At 39.0% G+C, this 22,742-nt stretch overlaps 1 protein-coding gene across 1 annotated transcript in view; it reads right to left on the minus strand.

Moving 5' to 3' along the window:
• Positions 1-22,742, minus strand: part of taok1b (TAO kinase 1b) — an 82,632-nt gene that overhangs the window by 39,282 nt on the left and 20,608 nt on the right. The window contains exons 2-5 of the mRNA XM_034178199.1: positions 21,622-21,881; positions 21,246-21,317; positions 18,374-18,475; positions 14,877-14,922 (exon numbers count right to left, since the gene is read on the minus strand). Of these exons, the coding sequence (XP_034034090.1) occupies positions 14,877-14,922; positions 18,374-18,475; positions 21,246-21,317; positions 21,622-21,753 (352 nt within the window). The 5' untranslated portion in view covers positions 21,754-21,881. The remainder of the gene's footprint in view (positions 1-14,876; positions 14,923-18,373; positions 18,476-21,245; positions 21,318-21,621; positions 21,882-22,742) is intronic.

Here is a 22,742-nt window from a genome sequence, read left to right on the forward strand (position 1 = left end):
TGAGAAAACAGAAATCCTACTCTGCAGAAGGAAACCCTTAGATGCAGAAATCAAAGTGAGTGGTGACACCACAGGAAAAGTAGAGCAAGCTAAATACTTCAGGGAAACCGTATCAAGAGAAGCTAGACATGGTGTGGAGATTACAGAAAGAATTAACAAGTTCAGCCAGCAAGCCGCTGCCCTGTACCCCCATCCTTCAGGATAGGTTTGTGTCCTCAGATGTCAGAAGAACAATTTCCAACACCATTCTGAAACCAATTCTGTTGCACTGTTTGGAATCACAGATACCTACAAAAAACACATGAGGAGATGAGAGGCAGTGGAAATGAAGGTTGCCTACACATTCCCAGGAAAAAGCAGAATGGACAAAATCCCTAACACTGATCTAAGGAAAACGATGGGCACATCATCAGTTGCCATTCAAAGAGCATCCCTTAAGTGCTTGGGCTATGTGGAAAGAATGAAGGAGAGCAGAACTCCCCAAATTGCTTTCCACTTAAGACCAGAAGGTAAACTCCTACCAGGCAGACATAGGAAAAGATGGCAGAACAATATCCAAGAAATTCTCATAAAAAAACAGAACTGATAAAAGAATCTATAAGGAGTTTTCCTGGAGTGGGATGAGTGGAAAAGAAGATGCTCTTGGCTGACAGGCAACAATGCCCAGCTGGACAGAATATATATATATATATATATATATACTCAACAAAAATATAAACGCAACACTTTTGGTTTTGCTCCCATTTTGTATGAGATGAACTCAAAGATCTAAAACTTTTTCCACATAAACAATATCACCATTTCCCTCAAATATTGTTGACAAACCAGTCTAAATCTGTGATAGTGAGCACTTCTCCTTTGCTGAGATAATGAATGAATGAATGAATGAATGAATGAAAACTGTTTATTTCAAACATGTGATACAACAACAATTACAAGATAGATCAGTAAAGACAACAACAAAAAAGTTCCTACTGTGTACCCAACATGTCCGAAAAGGGGTAGGGTGAAGCATCAGCTTATTTATCCCTACCCCTTCTTCCCCACAACCAGTAATACCCTTTGCCACATATACACATAGATTCCTACACACCTAAACCGATATCATATATATATATAATATATACATATATATACACTACATATACCATCAACATACATACACATATACATACACATATATACACATATACATATATACACAAACATAAATATACACCTACACATACCTACTTACATACAAAATACTATATATTTACAAGCCGAAGCAAAAAACAAAAACACCCTAACCCTCATTACCCTTCCTCCTCCCTATACCCAGAAAAAAAACCATATTTTTGTACCGCTGTTTGAACTGGTTCATGCTTGGACATTGCTTGAGCCCCACTCCCAATCTGTTCCACATCCTCACCCCACAAACAGAAATACAGAAACCTTTTAATGTTGTTCGTGCCCACTGATGCTTTAAATTAAATTTCCCCCTCAGACTGTAATCCCCTGATCTGTTAAAAAACATATTTTTAATATTTGCTGGAAGTAAATTGTTTATTGCTTTATACACAATTTGTACTGTTTGAAAATGAACCACGTCTGTGAATTTTAAGAATTTGGATTGTAAAAATAGTGGATTTGTATGATCTCTATAGCCAGTATTATGAATAATTCTTATAGCTCTTTTCTGCATTACTGATAGTGATTGTGTTGTACCTTTATAAGTATTACCCCATACCTCTGCACAGTACTGTAAATATGGTAAAACCAGTGAGCAGTAAAGAATGCGGAGTGAGTTGTGGTCCAGAATATGTTTCGCTTTGTTTAGAACTGAAATGCTTCTTGACAGTTTACTTTGTGTATGTTTTATATGAGTCTTCCAGTTTATCTTATCATCTATTATCACCCCCAGAAACTTATTTTCATGTACCCTTTCAATATCTACCCCCTCGACTTGTAACTGAACCTGTATGTCTGTATTACAATAGCCAAATAACATGTATTTTGTTTTACTTAAGTTTAATGATAATTTGTTTCTGTCAAACCATATTTTCAATTTTCCCATTTCTATACTGATCCTCCTCAGTAACTCCTGCAAATCCCCCCCTGAACAAAAAATGCTTGTATCATCTGCAAATAATACTAATTTTAATATTTTGGAAACATTGACAATATCATTTATATAAATTAGAAACAGTTTTGGACCCAATACTGACCCCTGTGGGACGCCACAAGCATTGTCCAAGCATGATGATGTATATTCCCCCAACTTCACAAACTGTTTTCTGTTACTTAAGTAGCTTCTCACCCAGTGCAACACCAACCCCCTAATCCCATACTGTTCAAGTTTATTGATTAATATGTCATGATTAATTGTATCAAAAGCCTTTTTAAGGTCTATAAATATTCCAACTGAATGTAATTTGTGGTCTATGGCGTTTGTAATCTCCTCAACTGATTCTATTAATGCAAGTGATGTTGAACTATGTGCTCTGAATCCATATTGACTATCAGTAAGTAATTTATGTTTATTTATGAATTTGTCTAATCTATTATTGAATAACTTTTCTAATAATTTGGAAAATTGTGGAAGCAAAGAAACAGGTCTATAATTTGTGAAGTGGTGTCTATCCCCAGTCTTATACAGCGGCACAACCTTAGCTATTTTCATTTGATTGGGAAATTTACCGGTTTGAAATGATAAGTTACAGATGTATGTTAATGGTTCTACAATCCATTCAATGACCTGTTTTACCACCACCATATCAATTTCATTTAAATCGGTAGATGTTTTATATTTACAATTATTCACAATGTCTATAATTTCATTTCCATCCACTGCTGTGAGGAACATTGAACAGGGATTTCTTTCTATGAGATTATTATCCCAATCCTCAGGTTGGGAATCGGGAATTTTTTCTGCCAAGCTTGGTCCAATATTTACAAAAAAATTATTAAAACCGTTGACTACCTCATCCTTATTTTCCTTCTTGACATTATTATCAATGAAATACTGAGGGTAACTCTGTTTTTATTACCATTTTTGATAATGCTATTTAATATATCCCATATTCCTTTAATATTGTTTTTGTTATTATATAATATGTTACTATAATATTCCTTCCTACATACCCGTATAATATTAGTTAATCTATTTTTGTATTTCTTATATCTATTTTCTGCCTCTTTAGTCTTTAGTTTTATGAATTCTCTATACAGTGTATTTTTCTTATTACATGCATTTCGTAACCCTTTCGTCATCCATGGTCGAGCTTGGATTTTTTGTTTTCTGTAGTCTTGTTTAATTGGACAATTTTATCATATAATGATGTAAATATTTGTAAAAAAGTTTCATATGCACTATCAACATCACTTTCACTGTATACCTTTTCCCAGTTTTGCTCCTGTAAATCCTTCTTTAGTGTGTTCATGTTTTCCTCTGTCCGCACTCGCCTGTATTTTATTTTCTCCTCTGGCTGATTCCGCCGATGGTTCTATTATAAACGATGAAAACTGGTAGATGATCACTAATGTCATTGATTAATAATCCACTCACAGTGTTATTCTCAATATCATTGCTGAATATATTATCAATTAAGGTGGCACTATGGGATGTAATTCTGCTTGGCCTGGTGATTTTTGGATATAAACTCATACTGTACATTATACTGATAAATTCATCTGTTATTTTATGCTTATTTGGATTGATCAGATCAATATTAAGTCACCACAAATGAACACAGTTTTTTGATTAGTTTTTGAGAACGTTTTTTCCATACAGTCAGTGAATGTTTCAATACTAGATCCTGGTGCTCTATATATACAGCTGACTAATACATTTTTGCTTTTTTCTTCACATATTTCAATAGTTATACATTCTAATAAGTTATCAATCACAGTTGTCATATTGTCTACTATTTTATAATCCATGTTCTTATCCACATACACATCCACAAGATGCTGATTAGACACCATGATTACTGCACAGGTGTGCCTTAGACTGTCCACAATAAAAGGCCACTCTGAAAGGTGCAGTTTTATCACACAGCATAATGCCACAGATGTCGCAAGATTTGAGGGAGCGTGCAGTTGGCATGCTGACAGCAGGAATGTCAACCAGAGCTGTTGCTCGTGTATTGAATGTTCATGTCTCTACCATAAGCCGTCTCCAAAGGCGTTTCAGAGAATTTGGCAGTACATCCGACCAGCCTCACAACCGCAGACCACGTGTAACCACACCAGCCCAGGACCTCCACATCCAGCATGTTCACCTCCAAGATCGTCTGAGACCAGCCACTCGGACAGCTGCTGAAACAATCGGTTTGCATAACCAAAGAATTTCTGCAAACTGTCAGAAACCGTCTCAGGGAAGCTCATCTGCATACTCGTCGTCCTCATCGGGGTCTCGACCTGACTCCAGTTCGTCGTCGTAACCGACTTGAGTGGGCAAATGCTCACATTCGCTGGCGTTTGGCACGTTGGAGAGGTGTTCTCTTCACGGATGATGTGAAGGAGATGTGTTGCACTGCATGAGGCAAATGGTGGTCACACCAGATACTGACTGGTATCCCCCCCCCAATAAAACAAAACTGCACCTTTCAGAGTGGCCTTTTATTGTGGGCAGTCTAAGGCACACCTGTGCACTAATCATGGTGTCTAATCAGCATCTTGATATGGCACACCTGTGAGGTGGGATGGATTATCTCAGCAAAGGAGAAGTGCTCACTATCACAGATTTAGACTGGTTTGTGAACAGTATTTGAGGGAAATGGTGGTATTGTATATGTGGAAAAAGTTTTAGATCTTTGAGTTCATCTCATACAAAATGGGAGCAAAACCAAAAGTGTTGCGTTTATATTTTTGTTGAGTATGTTGAGTATATATATATACACACACACATACACACGCACACACACACATACACACACATACTGGTGGGCACAGTTCCGATAATCCGATAACAGCTAATTATCGAAGATAATGTTTTCACTATCGGATTATCTTTTTAGATAACTTTAAAAACAATTATCGGACTAATTATCTTCCGATAAATTTTTGTCTGATAACTTTTAGACCGATAACATAGTAAACAAAGCTGAACAGCGGCAAACATTTTTAAAATATAAAACCAGTTGAGCACCTACCTGTTCAAATTTTCCTAACAGATGTATAGTTCTACCCTCTGCAAACAGTAGAGAGCTGCTTCCAGGAGAAACCACTCTATCCTCTGCAGGCAAAGGAGAACTGGTCACACACACACACACACACACACACAAAAATCATTTCCTTTAACACCATACTGATACATTGGCAATATCACCCAAGTCATCCAGAGGCATACATTTTTAACTTATGGTTCAAATTTTAACCAAACTAATTTTGGACAAGTTATTTAAAATTACTGTCATGTCTGAAGTTTTATAAAGTGAAAACTCTCGTGAATATATTCTCTGGGTTTATAGACGTTATTGTATTCGCGTTTGTTAAATTCCACGCATCTTAAATGTAGCAGACACGGATTATCTGGAATTTTGATTTGGCAAGTTTTCAAGGCCTCTACTGCCATCTACTGACCAGTAGTGTTCATGGCAGTATTCGTCCTGAAGCTGAGCAGACACTGTATGATATTTTTAATCACAAGTTAAGTTTTTTTCCAAACTTAATTTACAAAAACTCTCGATGGGAGACATCAAAGTTTAAAAACAAACCAAAACGACAAAAAAAAAAACATTGGAAGACAGCTCTGCGGTGTTTGCACAGGAACAATGCGAGCGGTTGGATGCTTGTAGCTCTTCAGCAGCAGGATACCCTCAAGACGGCCGACCAGAATAATATCAAACAGGTTTGATTTTCATTCGACCATACAATCAGCGATCAGGAGGTGATTGTGAGATGTTAAACGTAGCTTGTTACTCCAGGTACACTACACGATGCAGGACGCATGATTAATCTGAAACTCGGTCCAAAAAATTCTTGCATGAATGAAAAATCACCTGAAAAAGGGCCAAAACTCGCACAGTGTAAAGCCAACATTAATGTGTCAAGACAATAATGAGTGTACGTTTTACATCATCATCAAACATGTGCACGCCACTAATAAAACGTGCGCACATTCTCTCCACATGCAAAACATTTTGCGATGACACTTCCAGGGCTCCGTAAAAATGCCTGTTTTTACAAATAAAAAATGGAATATTTTACAAAAGCATATTTATCTGAAACACATCACATTAACGTGTTGGTTTACATAATGAATGGCTGAACCAATCAGTGTTTAGCAGAGGCACTTTTACCCAGAATCCTTTACGATCTGTCTGTGTTTGTTACAAAACCTCAGAATTACCGCATTATTCAACATTAAAAGATATATGTTATATTTTAACTTTGTACAAATGACAGAATTGACATTAATGGAGTTATTCTATCAGTATTCACACCAAACCATAAGTCAGCATGACTTTATTTCCAAGACCTCCGCCTGACCAGAGCGTTGTGATTGGGTAGAGAGCTGGCTTTGTGGCTGCTCTCAGCTTGGTTCTGTGCTGTAAGCCTAGTAGTAAACAAGATCTTCCAGCAGGGGGCAGGATGATCAAACATAGAAGTGCGGGGCGGGCTCATTGTTTGGGTCTTTTGTCACTTTTGATGCTTCTAAAAGAACAAGACTCATTGATCACATTGCCTCTACTGGTGGTTGGCTCTCACTGCGGTATTGTATCACTTCCTGTTCCGGAGCACAGCGGTGTTTTTCTGTATCTGTTAGCTGTTTAATCTGCGCAGTTAGATTGATCTAGTTATCTAGATTACGATTTGTTTCCCAGTGTAATCTTTACGTGCCTTAACTAAAGCACTCCTCTAAATTATTTACACATTATTCACTTTGCGTGTTTTTAGGAATCCGCTAGCTTAGCGTAGCTACTAGCTCTTAGCCGATTTAGCATGGCGGCTTCTCCTGTCTCTCCTGCACTTTTCTGCTCTGGGTGTGAAATGTTTAGTTATTCCTTGGCCTCCTTTAGCAGTAACGGTACTTGTAATAAGTGTAGCTTATTCGTAGCTTTGGAGGCCAGGCTGGGCGAATTGGAGACTCGGCTCCGCACCGTGGAAAATTCTACAGCTAGCCAGGCCCCTGTAGTCGGTGCGGACCAAGGTAGCTTAGCCGCCGTTAGTTACCCCCTGGCAGATCCCAAGCAGCCGGGAAAGCAGGCTGACTGGGTGACTGTGAGGAGGAAGCGTAGCCCTAAACAGAAGCCCCGTGTACACCGCCAACCCGTTCACATCTCTAACCGTTTTTCCCCACTCGACGACACACCCGCCGAGGATCAAACTCTGGTTATTGGCGACTCTGTTTTGAGAAATGTGAAGTTAGCGACACCAGCAACCATAGTCAATTGTCTTCCGGGGGCCAGAGCAGGCGACATTGAAGGAAATTTGAAACTGCTGGCTAAGGCTAAGCGTAAATTTGGTAAGATTGTAATTCACGTCGGCAGTAATGACACCCGGTTACGCCAATCGGAGGTCACTAAAATTAACATTAAATCGGTGTGTAACTTTGCAAAAACAATGTCGGACTCTGTAGTTTTCTCTGGGCCCCTCCCCAATCGGACCAGGAGTGACATGTTTAGCCGCATGTTCTCCTTGAATTGCTGGCTGTCTGAGTGGTGTCCAAAAAATGAGGTGGGCTTCATAGATAATTGGCAAAGCTTCTGGGGAAAACCTGGTCTTGTTAGGAGAGACGGCATCCATCCCACTTTGGATGGAGCAGCTCTCATTTCTAGAAATCTGGCCAATTTTCTTAAATCCTCCAAACCGTGACTATCCAGGGTTGGGACCAGGAAGCAGAGTTGTAGTCTTACACACCTCTCTGCAGCTTCTCTCCCCCTGCCATCCCCTCATTACCCCATCCCCGTAGAGACGGTGCCTGCTCCCAGACTACCAATAACCAGCAAAAATCTATTTAAGCATAAAATTCAAAAAGAAAAAATAATATAGCACCTTCAACTGCACCACAGACTAAAACAGTTAAATGTGGTCTATTAAACATTAGGTCTCTCTCTTCTAAGTCCATGTTGGTAAATGATATAATAATTGATCAACATATTGATTTATTCTGCCTTACAGAAACCTGGTTACAGCAGGATGAATATGTTAGTTTAAATGAGTCAACACCCCCGAGTCACACTAACTGTCAGAATGCTCGTAGCACGGCCGGGGCGGAGGATTAGCAGCAATCTTCCATTCCAGCTTATTAATTAATCAAAAACCCAGACAGAGCTTTAATTCATTTGAAAGCTTGTCTCTTAGTCTTGTCCATCCAAATTGGAAGTCCCAAAAACCAGTTTTATTTGTTATTATCTATCGTCCACCTGGTCGTTACTGTGAGTTTCTCTGTGAATTTTCAGACCTTTTGTCTGACTTAGTGCTTAGCTCAGATAAGATAATTATAGTGGGCGATTTTAACATCCACACAGATGCTGAGAATGACAGCCTCAACACTGCATTTAATCTATTATTAGACTCTATTGGCTTTGCTCAAAAAGTAAATGAGTCCACCCACCACTTTAATCATATCTTAGATCTTGTTCTGACTTATGGTATGGAAACAGAAGACTTAACAGTATTCCCTGAAAACTCCCTTCTGTCTGATCATTTCTTAATAACATTTACATTTACTCTGATGGACTACCCAGCAGTGGGGAATAAGTTTCATTACACTAGAAGTCTTTCAGAAAGCGCTGTAACTAGGTTTAAGGATATGATTCCTTCTTTATGTTCTCTAATGTCATATACCAACACAGTGCAGAGTAGCTACCTAAACTCTGTAAGGGAGATAGAGTATCTCGTCAATAGTTTTACATCCTCATTGAAGACAACTTTGGATGCTGTAGCTCCTCTGAAAAAGAGAGCTTTAAATCAGAAGTATCTGACTCCGTGGTATAACTCACAAACTCGTAGCTTAAAGCAGATAATCCGTAAGTTGGAGAGGAAATGGCGTCTCACTAATTTAGAAGATCTTCACTTAGCCTGGAAAAAGAGTCTGTTGCTCTATAAAAAAAGCCCTCCGTAAAGCTAGGACATCTTTCTACTCATCACTAATTGAAGAAAATAAGAACAACCCCAGCTTTCTTTTCAGCACTGTAGCCAGGCTGACAAAGAGTCAGAGCTCTATTGAGCTGAGTATTCCATTAACTTTAACTAGTAATGACTTCATGACTTTCTTTGCTAACAAAATTTTAACTATTAGAGAAAAAATTACTCATAACCATCCCAAAGACGTATCGTTATATTTGGCTGCTTTCAGTGATGCCGGTATTTGGTTAGACTCTTTCTCTCCGATTGTTCTGTCTGAGTTATTTTCATTAGTTACTTCATCCAAACCATCAACATGTTTATTAGACCCCATTCCTACCAGGCTGCTCAAGGAAGCCCTACCATTATTTAATGCTTCGATCTTAAATATGATCAATCTATCTTTGTTAGTTGGCTATGTACCACAGGCTTTAAGGTGGCAGTAATTAAACCATTACTTAAAAAGCCATCACTTGACCCAGCTATCTTAGCTAATTATAGGCCAATCTCCAACCTTCCTTTTCTCTCAAAAATTCTTGAAAGGGTAGTTGTAAAACAGCTAACTGATCATCTGCAGAGGAATGGTCTATTTGAAGAGTTTCAGTCAGGTTTTAGAATTCATCATAGTACAGAAACAGCATTAGTGAAGGTTACAAATGATCTTCTTAGGGCCTCGGACAGTGGACTCATCTCTGTGCTTGTTCTGTTGGACCTCAGTGCTGCTTTTGATACTGTTGACCATAAAATTTTATTACAGAGATTAGAGCATGCCATAGGTATAAAAGGCACTGCGCTGCGGTGGTTTGAATCATATTTGTCTAATAGATTACAATTTGTTCATGTAAATGGGGAATCTTCTTCACAGACTAAAGTTAATTATGGAGTTCCACAAGGTTCTGTGCTAGGACCAATTTTATTCACTTTATACATGCTTCCCTTAGGCAGTATTATTAGACGGTATTGCTTAAATTTTCATTGTTACGCAGATGATACCCAGCTTTATCTATCCATGAAGCCAGAGGACACACACCAATTAGCTAAACTGCAGGATTGTCTTACAGACATAAAGACATGGATGACCTCTAATTTCCTGCTTTTAAACTCAGATAAAACTGAAGTTATTGTACTTGGCCCCACAAATCTTAGAAACATGGTGTCTAACCAGATCCTTACTCTGGATGGCATTACCCTGACCTCTAGTAATACTGTGAGAAATCTTGGAGTCATTTTTGATCAGGATATGTCATTCAAAGCGCATATTAAACAAATATGTAGGACTGCTTTTTTGCATTTACGCAATATCTCTAAAATCAGAAAGGTCTTGTCTCAGAGTGATGCTGAAAAACTAATTCATGCATTAATTTCCTCTAGGCTGGACTATTGTAATTCATTATTATCAGGATGTCCTAAAAGTTCCCTAAAAAGCCTTCAGTTAATTCAAAATGCTGCAGCTAGAGTACTGACGGGGACTAGAAGGAGAGAGCATATCTCACCCATATTGGCCTCTCTTCATTGGCTTCCTGTTAATTCTAGAATAGAATTTAAAATTCTTCTTCTTACTTATAAGGTTTTGAATAATCAGGGCCCATCTTATCTTAGGGACCTCGTAGTACCATATCACCCCAATAGAGCGCTTCGCTCTCAGACTGCAGGCTTACTTGTAGTTCCTAGGGTTTGTAAGAGTAGAATGGGAGGCAGAGCCTTCAGCTTTCAGGCTCCTCTCCTGTGGAACCAGCTCCCAATTCAGATCAGGGAGACAGACACCCTCTCTACTTTTAAGATTAGGCTTAAAACTTTCCTTTTTGCTAAAGCTTATAGTTAGGGCTGGATCAGGTGACCCTGAACCATCCCTTAGTTATGCTGCTATAGACGTAGACTGCTGGGGGGTTCCCATGATGCACTGTTTCTTTCTCTTTTTGCTCTGTATGCACCACTCTGCATTTAATCATTAGTGATCGAGCTCTGCTCCCCTCCACAGCATGTCTTTTTCCTGGTTCTCTCCCTCAGCCCCAACCAGTCCCAGCAGAAGACTGCCCCTCCCTGAGCCTGGCTCTGCTGGAGGTTTCTTCCTGTTAAAAGGGAGTTTTTCCTTCCCACTGTAGCCAAGTGCTTGCTCACAGGGGGTCGTTTTGACCGTTGGGGTTTTACATAATTATTGTATGGCCTTGCCTTACAATATAAAGCGCCTTGGGGCAACTGTTTGTTGTGATTTGGCGCTATATAAAAAAATTGATTGATTGATTGATCGTGGTGTTAAAACTCAAATTCAGTTTGTTAGTAGTTGCAAATGTACCAGAGACAATACCGGAATTTATCGGTTATCGGTTATCTGTAACTTCCGATACATTTTTGGGTGGTTTATCGGTTTATCTTTATCAAAGATAACTTTTCAGTTATCTGATTATCTGTTATCAAAGTTAATTTTTTGGTTATCTGTGCCCACCACTGTATATACAGTAGTGTTCAAAATAATAGTAGCGCTATGTGACTAAAAAGATTAATCCAGGTTTTGAGTATATTTCTTACTGTTACATGGGAAACAAGGTACCAGTAGATTCAACAGATTCTCACAAATCCAACAAGACCAAGCATTCATGATATGCACACTTAAGGCTATGAAATTGGGCTATTAGTAAAAAACAAAAAGTAGAAAAGGGGGTGTTCACAATAACAGCAGTGTGCCATTCAGTCAGTGGGTTTGTCAATTTTGTGGAACAAACAGGTGTGAATCAGGTGTCCCCTATTTAAGGATGAAGCCAGCACCTGTTGAACATGCTTTTCTCTTTGAAAGCCTGAGGAAAATGGGACGTTCAAGACATTGTTCAGAAGAATAGCGTAGTTTGATTAAAAAGTTGATTGGAGAGGTGAAAACTTATACGCAGGTGCAAAAATTATAGGCTGTTCATCTACAATGATCTCCAATGCTTTAAAATGGACAAAAAAAAAAAAAAAAAACAACATGCATGGAAGAAAACGGAAAACACCCATCAAAATGGATAGAAGAATAACCAGAATGGCAAAGGCTCACCCATTGATCAGCTCCAGGATGATCAAAGACAGTCTGGAGTTACCTGTAAGTGCTGTGACAGTTAGAAGCCGCCTGTGTGAAGCCAATTTATTTGCAAGAATCCCCCGCAAAGTCTCTCTGTTAAATAAAAGACGTGCAGAAGAGGTTACAATTTGCCAAAGAACACATCAACTGGCCTAAAGAGAAATGGAGGAATATTTTGTGGACTGATGAGAGTAAAATTGTTCTTTTTTGGTCCAAGGGCCACAGACAGTTTGTGAGACGACCCCCAAACTCTGAATTCAAGCCACAGTTCACAGTGAAAACAGTGAAGCATGGTGGTGCAAGCATCATGATATGGGGATGTTTCTCCTACTATGGTGTTGGTCCTATATATCGCATACCAGGTATCATGGATCAGTTTGGATATGTCAAAATACTTGAAGAGGACATGCCCTTGAAATGCCCTTGAAATGGGTGTTTCAACAAGACAATGACCCCAAGCAAACTAGTAAACAAGCAAAATCTTGGTTCCAAACCAACAAAATTAATGCCTCGCAGATGTGAAGAAATCATGAAAAACTGTGGTTATACAACTAAATACTAGTTTAGTGATTCACAAGACTGCTAAAAAAGCAGTTTGAACACATTAGTTTTGAGTTTGTAGCATCAACAGCAGATGCTACTATTATTGTGAACACCCCCTTTTCTTTTTTTTTTTTTTTACTAATAGCCCAATTTCATAGCCTTAAGAGTGTGCGTATCATGAATGCTTGGTCTTGTTGGATTTGTGAGAATCTACTGAATCTACTGGTACCTTGTTTCCATGTAACAATAAGAAATATACTCAAAACCTGGATTAATCTTTTTGGTCACATAGCACTACTATTATTCTGAACACTACTGTATGTGTGTGTGTGTGTGTGTATATATATATATATATCCATTCCACCTCACAGGTGTGGCATATCAACAGTATGATTATTACACAGGTGTGCAATAATCATACTGTAAAAGAAAGCCAAGTGGCCTCTGTGTGCTCGTGTGCATGACTGTGTATGGCTTCAATCACAGATAAACTGGGGAGAGCTGACATTTGCCATTTGGTATGCTTATGTATTTTGGGTCAAGGATGAATGCTGCAAAAACATAAATTTGACAGAACTAATATTTTTGGAGAAATTAGCGATATTAGCTAACGACAGTGAACAATGGATGTTATGTTGCAAAGCACCATGGGAGTTTGGGGTTTAAAATGTTGTTATTGTGGTTTATGTTAGTGTTACTCATTTATTGTGTTTTTGTTGTTCAATTGGTTTTAGTCAGTTTAGTTAAGTGTCAAGTGCCATTACCATGAGTGAGGATTGTAGTGCATTTGATGTCTTCCAACATGTCTGTTTGTGGGTGTGTAAAAAATAAAAGCACCTGCATGCAAAAAAACAAAAAAAAAAAGCTCTGCATGCATGCATGCATGTGTGTATAAGTTTGATCACGGAGAAACTATACGGCAAATGTCAGCTCTCTTGTATTTTGGATCAAGGATGAATGCTGCCAAAATGGAACATTGATATGACAAATATTTTTGGAGAAACTACTACTATTAGCTAACAACACTGAACAACGGAAATTGATAATTACCATTCTGGACTCACACACCATTCCAGCAGGGGGCGGTAAATCATCTATATATTAAAAGCATGTGTGCGCGCTTATATTTAATAAGTTCATTCTAAGTACAAGTGTAAATATGTTAAAAATACATGGATGACACAAGAAAATGAAAACATTTATTTCCATTGTGGTCCACTTAAAAATCAAATTACTAAACAGAAATAAAAATAAAATTAAACCTATAATAACAATAATCAGAGTGTATATGATAACAAGAACCTAAACAATTTATAAATACATTCAGACAGTAAATTAACATTACAAAATTACATAATTAACAGGAAATAAAAGTCTTGAGTTCCTCTTCTAAAAATAGTTTAAGTCTAAGGTTCTAAAAACATTAAAATATTCTGGACTCACACACCATTCCAACTCTAGAGCCTGTGGATCCCCACGGGCAACTTGCTAGGATGTATACATGTGGATATATATATGAACTTTTAAATTAACACCTATAGGCTCCAGCCCCCCACCCCCATAAAACATGACTGAAGTGGGTATAGAAAATGGATGGATGGATGAAAATCAACACTGAAAAATTATACAATATGCCAATGCCATAAGCAGACCAACACCATCTGTGCAATTCCAGCTGTGCCTCAGCATTTAACTTTTAACATGAAACTCAAATCAACACAGACGCAAGCAGAGGATTACAGTACCCACAGCAGTGTTAAAGAATGGACAACAGCAACACTTACCACAATGGTAAAAAGTTCTTTCCTTCATGTTAGCTCATAGAATTCCACATAGTCACCTGGAAAATAATTAATCCGCACGATAATATTTGTTGTGGTTTTCCCCTTGCTGTCATGATTTGTTTGTGTGTGACCACATGAGCAGTTGTTAAAGGGCTGTGACATTCTCACTTCAGAGCTCTACAGCAGATGTGGTCAAGATCCTCATTGGGATTTGGCACATTTTGTTAGACACCCTTCCTGACACAATTCCAGTTCCACATGAACAAATGGTGCAGCACCTGTTGTTTCCAAGTGTTCCACCCCAACCAAGTACTGATCAGCATCTATGCTGCTTAGCTTCTCAGATCTGTCAAGATCATGTGAGCGCTGTGGCTGCCCAATAATCATCTTTTTTTTCCCAGATTATGAAACATACAATGTCGGGAGACTTTGTTGCTGCTCACCTTCTAGTAAATCAGACGCAGAACCGAGACAGTATTCCATCACCAGCTACACAAAAAGACAAGACACAAAACAAAAATATAATCTATAGACATCTCCACAGTGTATTCACTGAACAAAAATATAAACTAAACACTTTTGTTTTTGCTCCCATTTTACATGAGCTGAACTCAAAGATCTAAAACATTTTCTATGTACATAAAAGACCTATTTTTCCTCAAATATTGTTCACAAATCTTTCTAAATCTGTGTTAGTGAGCACTTCGACTTTGCCAAGATAATCAATCCCACCTCTCAGGTGTTGCATATCAAGATGCTGATTAGACAGCATGATTATTGTACAGGTGTGCATTAGGCTGGCCACAATAAAAGGCCACTCTCAAATGTTCAGTTTTAATCACACAGCACAGTGCCACAGATGTCAAGTTTTGAGGAAGCGTGCAACTGTCATGCTGACTGCAGGAATGTCCACCAGAGCTGTTAACCATGAATTGAATGTTTATTTCTCTACCATAAGCAGTCTCCAAAGGCGTTTCAGAAAATTTGGCAGTATATCCAACTTGCCTCACAACCGCAGATGTGTAACCACACCAGTCCACAACCTCCACATCCAGCATGTTCACCTCCAAGATCGTCTGAGACCAGCCAGAGGGACAGCTGGTGCAACAACGGTTTGCAGAACCAAAGAATTTCTGCACAAACTGTCAGAAACCATCTCAGGGAAGCTTATCTGCATACTAATCGTCCTCATCAGGGTCTCAAACTGACTGTAGTTCGTCGTCGTAATAGACTTGTGTGGGCAAATGCTCACATTCGATGGCGTTTGGCTGCTGAACTCTATGTGGAGGAGATGTGTTGCACTGCGTGAGGCAAATGGTGGTACTGGTGGATACTAACTGGTTTTCTTACCCCCACCCCCACCACCACCGATGAAGCCAAACTGCACATTTCAGTGGCCTTTTATTGTGGCCAGCCTAAGGCTCACCTGTGCAATAATCATGCTGTATAATCAGCATCTTGATATGCCACACCTTTTAGGTGGGATATTTTATCTCAGCAAAGGACAAGTGCTCACTAACACAGATTTAGTCAAATTTATGAACAATATTTTGAATGAATGAATGAGTTTTATTCAGCATGCACATAAACAAAATGCCAACATAAAAATCTCTTACTAACATACGAGGTCTGTGAGAAAAGAAACGGACCTTTTTATTTTTTTATTTGTTAAACTATATGGATTTGAATCACGTGCGATTACGTTAACCAAGCTTGAACCCTCGTGCGCATGCATGAGTTTTTTCACGCCTGTCGATTGCGTCATTCGCCTGTGGGCAGGCTTTGAGTGAGCACTGGTCCACCCCTCCCATTGGAATTCCTTTGTCTGACAACTTGTTGAGAGACTGGCGCTTTGCTTTATCAAAATTTTTTCAGAAACTGTGAGGCAGATCCAAGTGGACACCATTTGAGAAATTCAGACGGTTTTCGGTGAAAATTTTAAGGGCTGATGAGAGATTAAGGAGTGTTACTGTCGCTTTAAGGACTGCCCACGGAGCCGGACGGTGCGCCGCACCCCGAGCCGCCGTCGTCAGCCTGTTTCAAGCTGAAAACTTCCAAATTTAAGCCTCTGTTGACCCAGGACGTCGTGAGAGAACAGAGAACTTTCAGAAGAGGTCGGGATCAGCAGTTTATCCAGACATTCCACTGTTAAAGGAGATTTTGTAATGAAAGACGTGTGGACGGATTCGCGCATCGGCACCCAGCCGCTCATGGCGCGGCGCCACAGCAAAACACCTCCGTTGGAAGCCTTACAGGACAAGTTTGAACATGGCCAGCTGTTAAACAATTTCTCGGATACTCACTCGACTGAAAGCCATCGAAAGCCGCCTAAATCTTACGAATGGTTATCAACACGGAGGCGTTTTCTTGTGGCGCAGCGCGATGAGTGGCTGCGTGCTGACGCGCGAATCTGTCCGCACGTCTTTCATTACAAAATCTCCTTTAACAGTGGAATGTCCGGATAAACTGCTGATCCCGAGCTCTTCTGAAACTTCTCTGTTCTCTCACGACGTCCTGCATCAACAGAGGCTTAAATTTGGAAGTTTTCAGCTCGAAACAGGCTGACGTCGGTGGCTCGGGGCGCGGCGCGCCGTCTGGCTCCATGGGCAGTCCTTAAAGCGACAGTAACACTCCATAATCTCTCATCAGCCCTTAAAATTTTCACCGAAAATCGTCTGAATTTCTCAAATGGTGTCCACTTGGATGTGCCTCACAGTTTCTGAAAAAATTTTGATCAAGCAAAGCGCCAGTCTCTCAACAAGTTGTCAGACAAAGGAATTCTGACGGGAGGGGTGGACCAGTGCTCATTCAAAGCCTGCCCACAGGCGAATGACGCAACCGACAGGCGTGAAAAAACTCACGCATGCGCACGAGGGTTCAAGCTTGTCTGATGTAATCGCACGTGATTCAAATCCATATAGTTTTTGAAAAAATAAAAAGGTCTGTTTCTTTTCTCACAGACATCGTAAATAAAAAAAAAAAAAAGAAAATACAACAATAACTCAAAACGATTTCCCAATTGGGTGCGGCTGAAAAGGCATGGGCTGAAGCAAAAGCCTATAAACGCCCACCCCGTACACGCAAAACAAGGTAACAATCAGAAAATAATGTAACTGACAGAACAATCAATAATATGATGTGCAAATAAACAAAAAAGAACCACAAAAACAATAAGCCTAATATAACATACTATAGTAAGAAATCGCATTGTTTTTATAGAGCCTTTTAACACCTACCAATGTACCACATGATTTAATGCTATCAGAACAATTATTCCAAATTCTAACACCTCTTACAGAAACACAATGACTTAACAGTAGTTCGAATATTTCTTCTTTCAAATATCAATGTTCCTCATAAATGACAACTGGACTCCCTTATTTTAAACAACTGCTGAATGTGTAGAGACAAAAGATTATTTTTAACCTTGTACATGATCTGTATCGTAAAATAATCCACCAAATCTTGAAATTTCAGAATACCCAGACAAGCAAACAACTGGTTTGTTGGTTCGTAACATGGTTTTTTACTTATAACTCTTACAGCTTTCTTTTGTAACAGAAAAAACTGAATTTGTTTTTGTTTTATACATGTTTCCCCAAACCTCAATACAATAGGTCATATATGGGACAAGTAATGAATGATACAACAAGACCAACGAATGTTGGGGGAGACAAAATAAGGTGCTTTGTACAAAATTGAAATAACTTTTGAAATTTTTACATAATTTATGTGAGTTTTCCAACTGAATTTATCATCAATAAAAACGGCAAGAAATTTGGTTTCAGATACAATTTGTTATTTGTGTATACAGAAAATGTTTCACATCTTTCGGTTCTGCTCATAAAAATGGGAGCAAAAAAAAAGTGTTGTGTTTATATTTTTCTTCAGTGTAGATTGTTGCATGAGACAATGATATGGTTATTTATTTATTTTGTACCCATGCTGTGTGCTCACGGAGGTAGCAACCCTTGTATTCTATACTGTTGGGGTGCCGGATCTTCTGGAGAAACTTCACCTCCTTAATAATGTCCTGCCATTTCTGTTGGAGGGGGAAAAAAGGTCACAGACTTTAAAATACAGTCAATGCACTGCTTGGTTTCTCTCATTCTTGAAACACAAAATACAAAGAAAGGTGGTTTTCTTCATGAATAGATTGTGTGTAATCTGACTGCGCCTACTATGAAACCAGGAGTAAACTGCATCAGGACCAATAAATGTGAGCATGAGCACAGACTAACCTCACAGCCATGATTTGTCTTACGTGTGCAAGCAGAAGAAAAATACTTAAACTGCAATATCTTAACCTGCAGAGACACTGCAACCATATATGTTGACATTACATTTGCAACTAGAAGACACTCAGGTGCATACCTTTGCCAAGGCCACATATGTTCTGAAAAATATGTGCCCGGATCAAATTCAAAATAAAATGCCTAGTTTTCTAGGACATTATTCATCTGCTAACAGAACAGTGGCTTCACAGCAAGAAGGTCATGGGATCAATTCCCACCTGTGGCCTTTCTGTGTGGAGTTGCCATGTTCTCCCCGTGTTTGCGTGAGTTCTCTCCAGGTGCTGCTGCTTCCTCCCACATCCAAAGACTTGCACGTTAGGTGGATTGGAAACTTTAAATTGCCCATAGGTGTGCATGCGGGTGTGAATGTGTTTGTTTGTTTACATGTGGCCCTGCAACTGACTGGCATCCTGTCCAGGGTGTATCCCGTCTCAAGCCCTGTGACTGCTGAGACAGGCTCCAGCCCTCTGTGACCCTTAATTGGAGTAAGCGGTTGAAGAAGACTTGAATGAGTATCCAATGGCTCACCAAATTTAATTACCATGCTCTCACAACTTTCTGAATGTTACAATGAACCAAACATTCTTCTGGATCTTAGTTCCAGAATATACCCTGGATCACCTCCAAAACTGAATCACTTATTTCCCGGAATGTTATCAATCTGCTCATCAAGCTTTATTAAAATCTATTCATTACTTTTTGAGTTGTTCTACTAACAGTCTAACACACAAACGGTGGTGAACATATTACCTCCTTGGTGGAGGTAAATATGAACACTCAAATTTTAGAGGGTACAGCTAGTTTTTAATGTCACACAGACTGGACAGTGAGGACTGGAGACGCCTGCTGCCAATATAGATGGGGAAGATCACAATATTTTTGGGTTATTCCCTTGGTTCCTTATCAAACAATGCCTGAAAACAATGAGGATACCTGTCAGAGTGGCACAAAGGTGAACAGCTCAATGCTTCATCATAAAAAAGGAGGAAGACAAAGATGGAGCACCTAATGTCCAGTGTACAAGCACAATTAATCCATCAATAAATAATTGTATTTATTTTCTATTTTGTGAGGATTTGATCATCTGAGCGTGAGTGGCAGATAGGGACAGAAATGTAAACATGGATGCAAATTTGATATGAGTGACATAAGAGCTGAAAAAAGTATTGGGGTTCCTATTCCATCAATGAATGTGCTTCAGAAACATCACTGCTACTGTTGGTTGAAGAATAGAAATGCATTCTTTGTTTGTGAATTCTTATAGAATAAAGAATGAACAAAGGAAGCCCAAGCAAATGGGCACCAAACCTGCATGCTTTTGTTAATTGCTTCAGTCTGAGGGCTTCAATGAACCAAGGGCAATCATATGAAAAAGTGGAAAGCTTGCAGAGTTTGGATCAGTTAGGACAGTAACAGTATGCAATAATAGGATTACAGGTCTTTAGGGGCTTTGCACAAAATGATGTGAAATCACTTGAAGATGGGTAGAGTCTGGATGAAGAATTTAGTAAAGTAGTTCTCCCACTAATATTGAAATGCTTCATAATATTGCACTTGTTAAAAGTAGGCATTGATGGATTATTATTATTAAATGTGGTTTTAACAGTTGCCTTTTCATTATATGGTGTAAATAGTCATAGATAGGATAGTAGAAACATTCATTATTTGATGCAAAATTATTTGTAGATTTAAAGATTTGTAGATTTAAAAGTCTGCTAATGAGATTTTCCATAATTCCTTTGAGTTAAATCATCTTTAAAAAAATATATGAATATATAAGAAGTATTCAAATAGGACCCCCCCCCCCCCCAAAAAAAAACCAAACAAAACAACAACTGCAAAATGTATCATGTAGCTAACTGTGAACCCTAAAGACTTTTTATACACAAGACTCTGGTTCTTTCTCCTGACTATAATATAGTCTGCTGCTAAGTACACATTTGTTTCCATAAGCTGACCATGTCCCAAACTAGCTAACCATCTCCAGTATCATTACATTCACCAAGAGTCCAAACTACGGCACTCATTCTCATCTTGGTGGCGTCCTTTACTGGTCTCCTTCTAGCACTATCACTCCATTTCTGAAAACTGCAGGCTTCAGGGACATTTTCCTTACAGTACACACATATTCATGTATCCATCTTGGGAGTTTTCACATAAAAACTAGCTGTAAATGTGATTAACAGTAATCTGTATATTTGGTCTGTTCAATTACTTATGACCTCAGAAAAATGGATGAACCATAAATAAAAATGGCTATAACTCCTTCATGGTTAATGCAATCTTTTTTTTTTATTGTTGAATATTTTTAATTAAAGCTGAAAGTTAATGTCATCCACATCTTGACTGTGTCACTTCAACTCCATTGTAGTGGTGTACAGACATAATATTACAACAATTGTCACTGTCCAAATACTTTGGTATCTAACTGTACTTTAAGATGCCCAACTGTTTAGCCCAAATCTGCAATTTATAAAGTACTTTTAATAACAGTTCATCATTTCATTGTTATCTCACCTCATTTGACTGTTTTCCACTGTAAGACATTTTCTTAATGGCCACCACCTCATTGGTGCGCACATCCCGTGCCTGAAAAACAAGAGTGCTGTAACGACCAAGTCAAATAACAACAAATAATTCATTTTCGATTCTATGCAAATAATGCGTTATTCAATACTTTTGTATTTTAACAGTGCAGTAACAGAGAAAAACAGTGCAATAACATTCCAATCACATCCATTGCTATTTAATTGTAGGAGTATGATATTTAGTGTATGGTAAATGTGTTTTCACATTACTACATCAAATCTGACAATATTAAATCCCATTACAACTGTAACACATCCATAACTTCAGGCCATCATATTCTCTTATAAAATTGTAGTTGCCGTACAAAGTAGACTGCGCCAAAGCTGCCATGTCCAATCTCTCTGAGGTCAGAGAAAAGCTTCTCTGGATCCTCTTTGAAGAAGAGATCAGCTACTTCTGGATCCTTCAGACTCCCTGCCCTTACAGACGAGGGCATCTTCGTCAATGCAGCCCCTTATCACCCACACAAAGGGTGATGGGACTATCTGGGCGATGAGCGACGCCGAAGGAGCTGAAGATTCATCTGCAGTAATAGGTGAGCATAAAGATGCAGCACATGGACACCTGCAGGGCAAAGATGGAAAACAGACATGTCAGTGAAGACTTAGCCTATAGTGACTATGCGCACTATGAAGATATTAACGTCACCCTCCCCCCAATAAAACTATAAAAATTAAAAAGGGCTGACTGTCTGTAGAAAGCATCATAGTGGCATAGCAGTGACATCTGAGACTGCATGAATGTATCTTAAGGGATCCTACAAAACCAAACCAGGCAAATTATGTTCCTCTTCATCTGTGGTTCCTGATACAAACATGCAACACCTGCCAGTAGTGTACTTACAAATATGGCAACTGGGAAAAGCCAACAGACATGGTTGAAGATATCGGCCTACAGATCCACCCAATAACAAGATGGCATTCACATAAGCAGGGTGGCAGACAAATGGCACTCAAGTGACAACAAAAACACTGAAACAAAGTTCAAAAGGGTTAGGGGCACCCAAACAGTCAATCTTAAATTGCTTCAGCCACAACCACACTAAAGTCCTGGTCCCACTGAATAATGAAGGATGAATAATGAGCCATGTAGGATGTTTTTTGGTATGAGTCCAGTTGGCTCTGAGAGGCTCTTAGAGGCAGAATATTCAGCTAACAAGGCTGATCTCTGAGTGTGGCATTAATTTCAAGAAGTTCAAAAGCAACAACAGGGTGGTGCAGTTTGTGTATGAGGACAAATGAGGATTTTAGAGGCACGTTTGTAGTGAGGATGAGGCTGTTAAAAGCCCATTGTCCGAGCGCCTGGTGGCTACGAGGACAGGCTATTTTGGCTCAGCCCTCTCCCGCACTACAATCCCACCTACTTTATGCACTTTATTTGTAATGTTTATATTGTCATGGTTGGTAAAACAGTTGCATGTTCATT

This window comes from Thalassophryne amazonica, chromosome 9 (genome assembly GCF_902500255.1).
Source record: "Thalassophryne amazonica chromosome 9, fThaAma1.1, whole genome shotgun sequence".
In the NCBI taxonomy this organism is placed as follows: Eukaryota; Metazoa; Chordata; class Actinopteri; order Batrachoidiformes; family Batrachoididae; genus Thalassophryne; species Thalassophryne amazonica.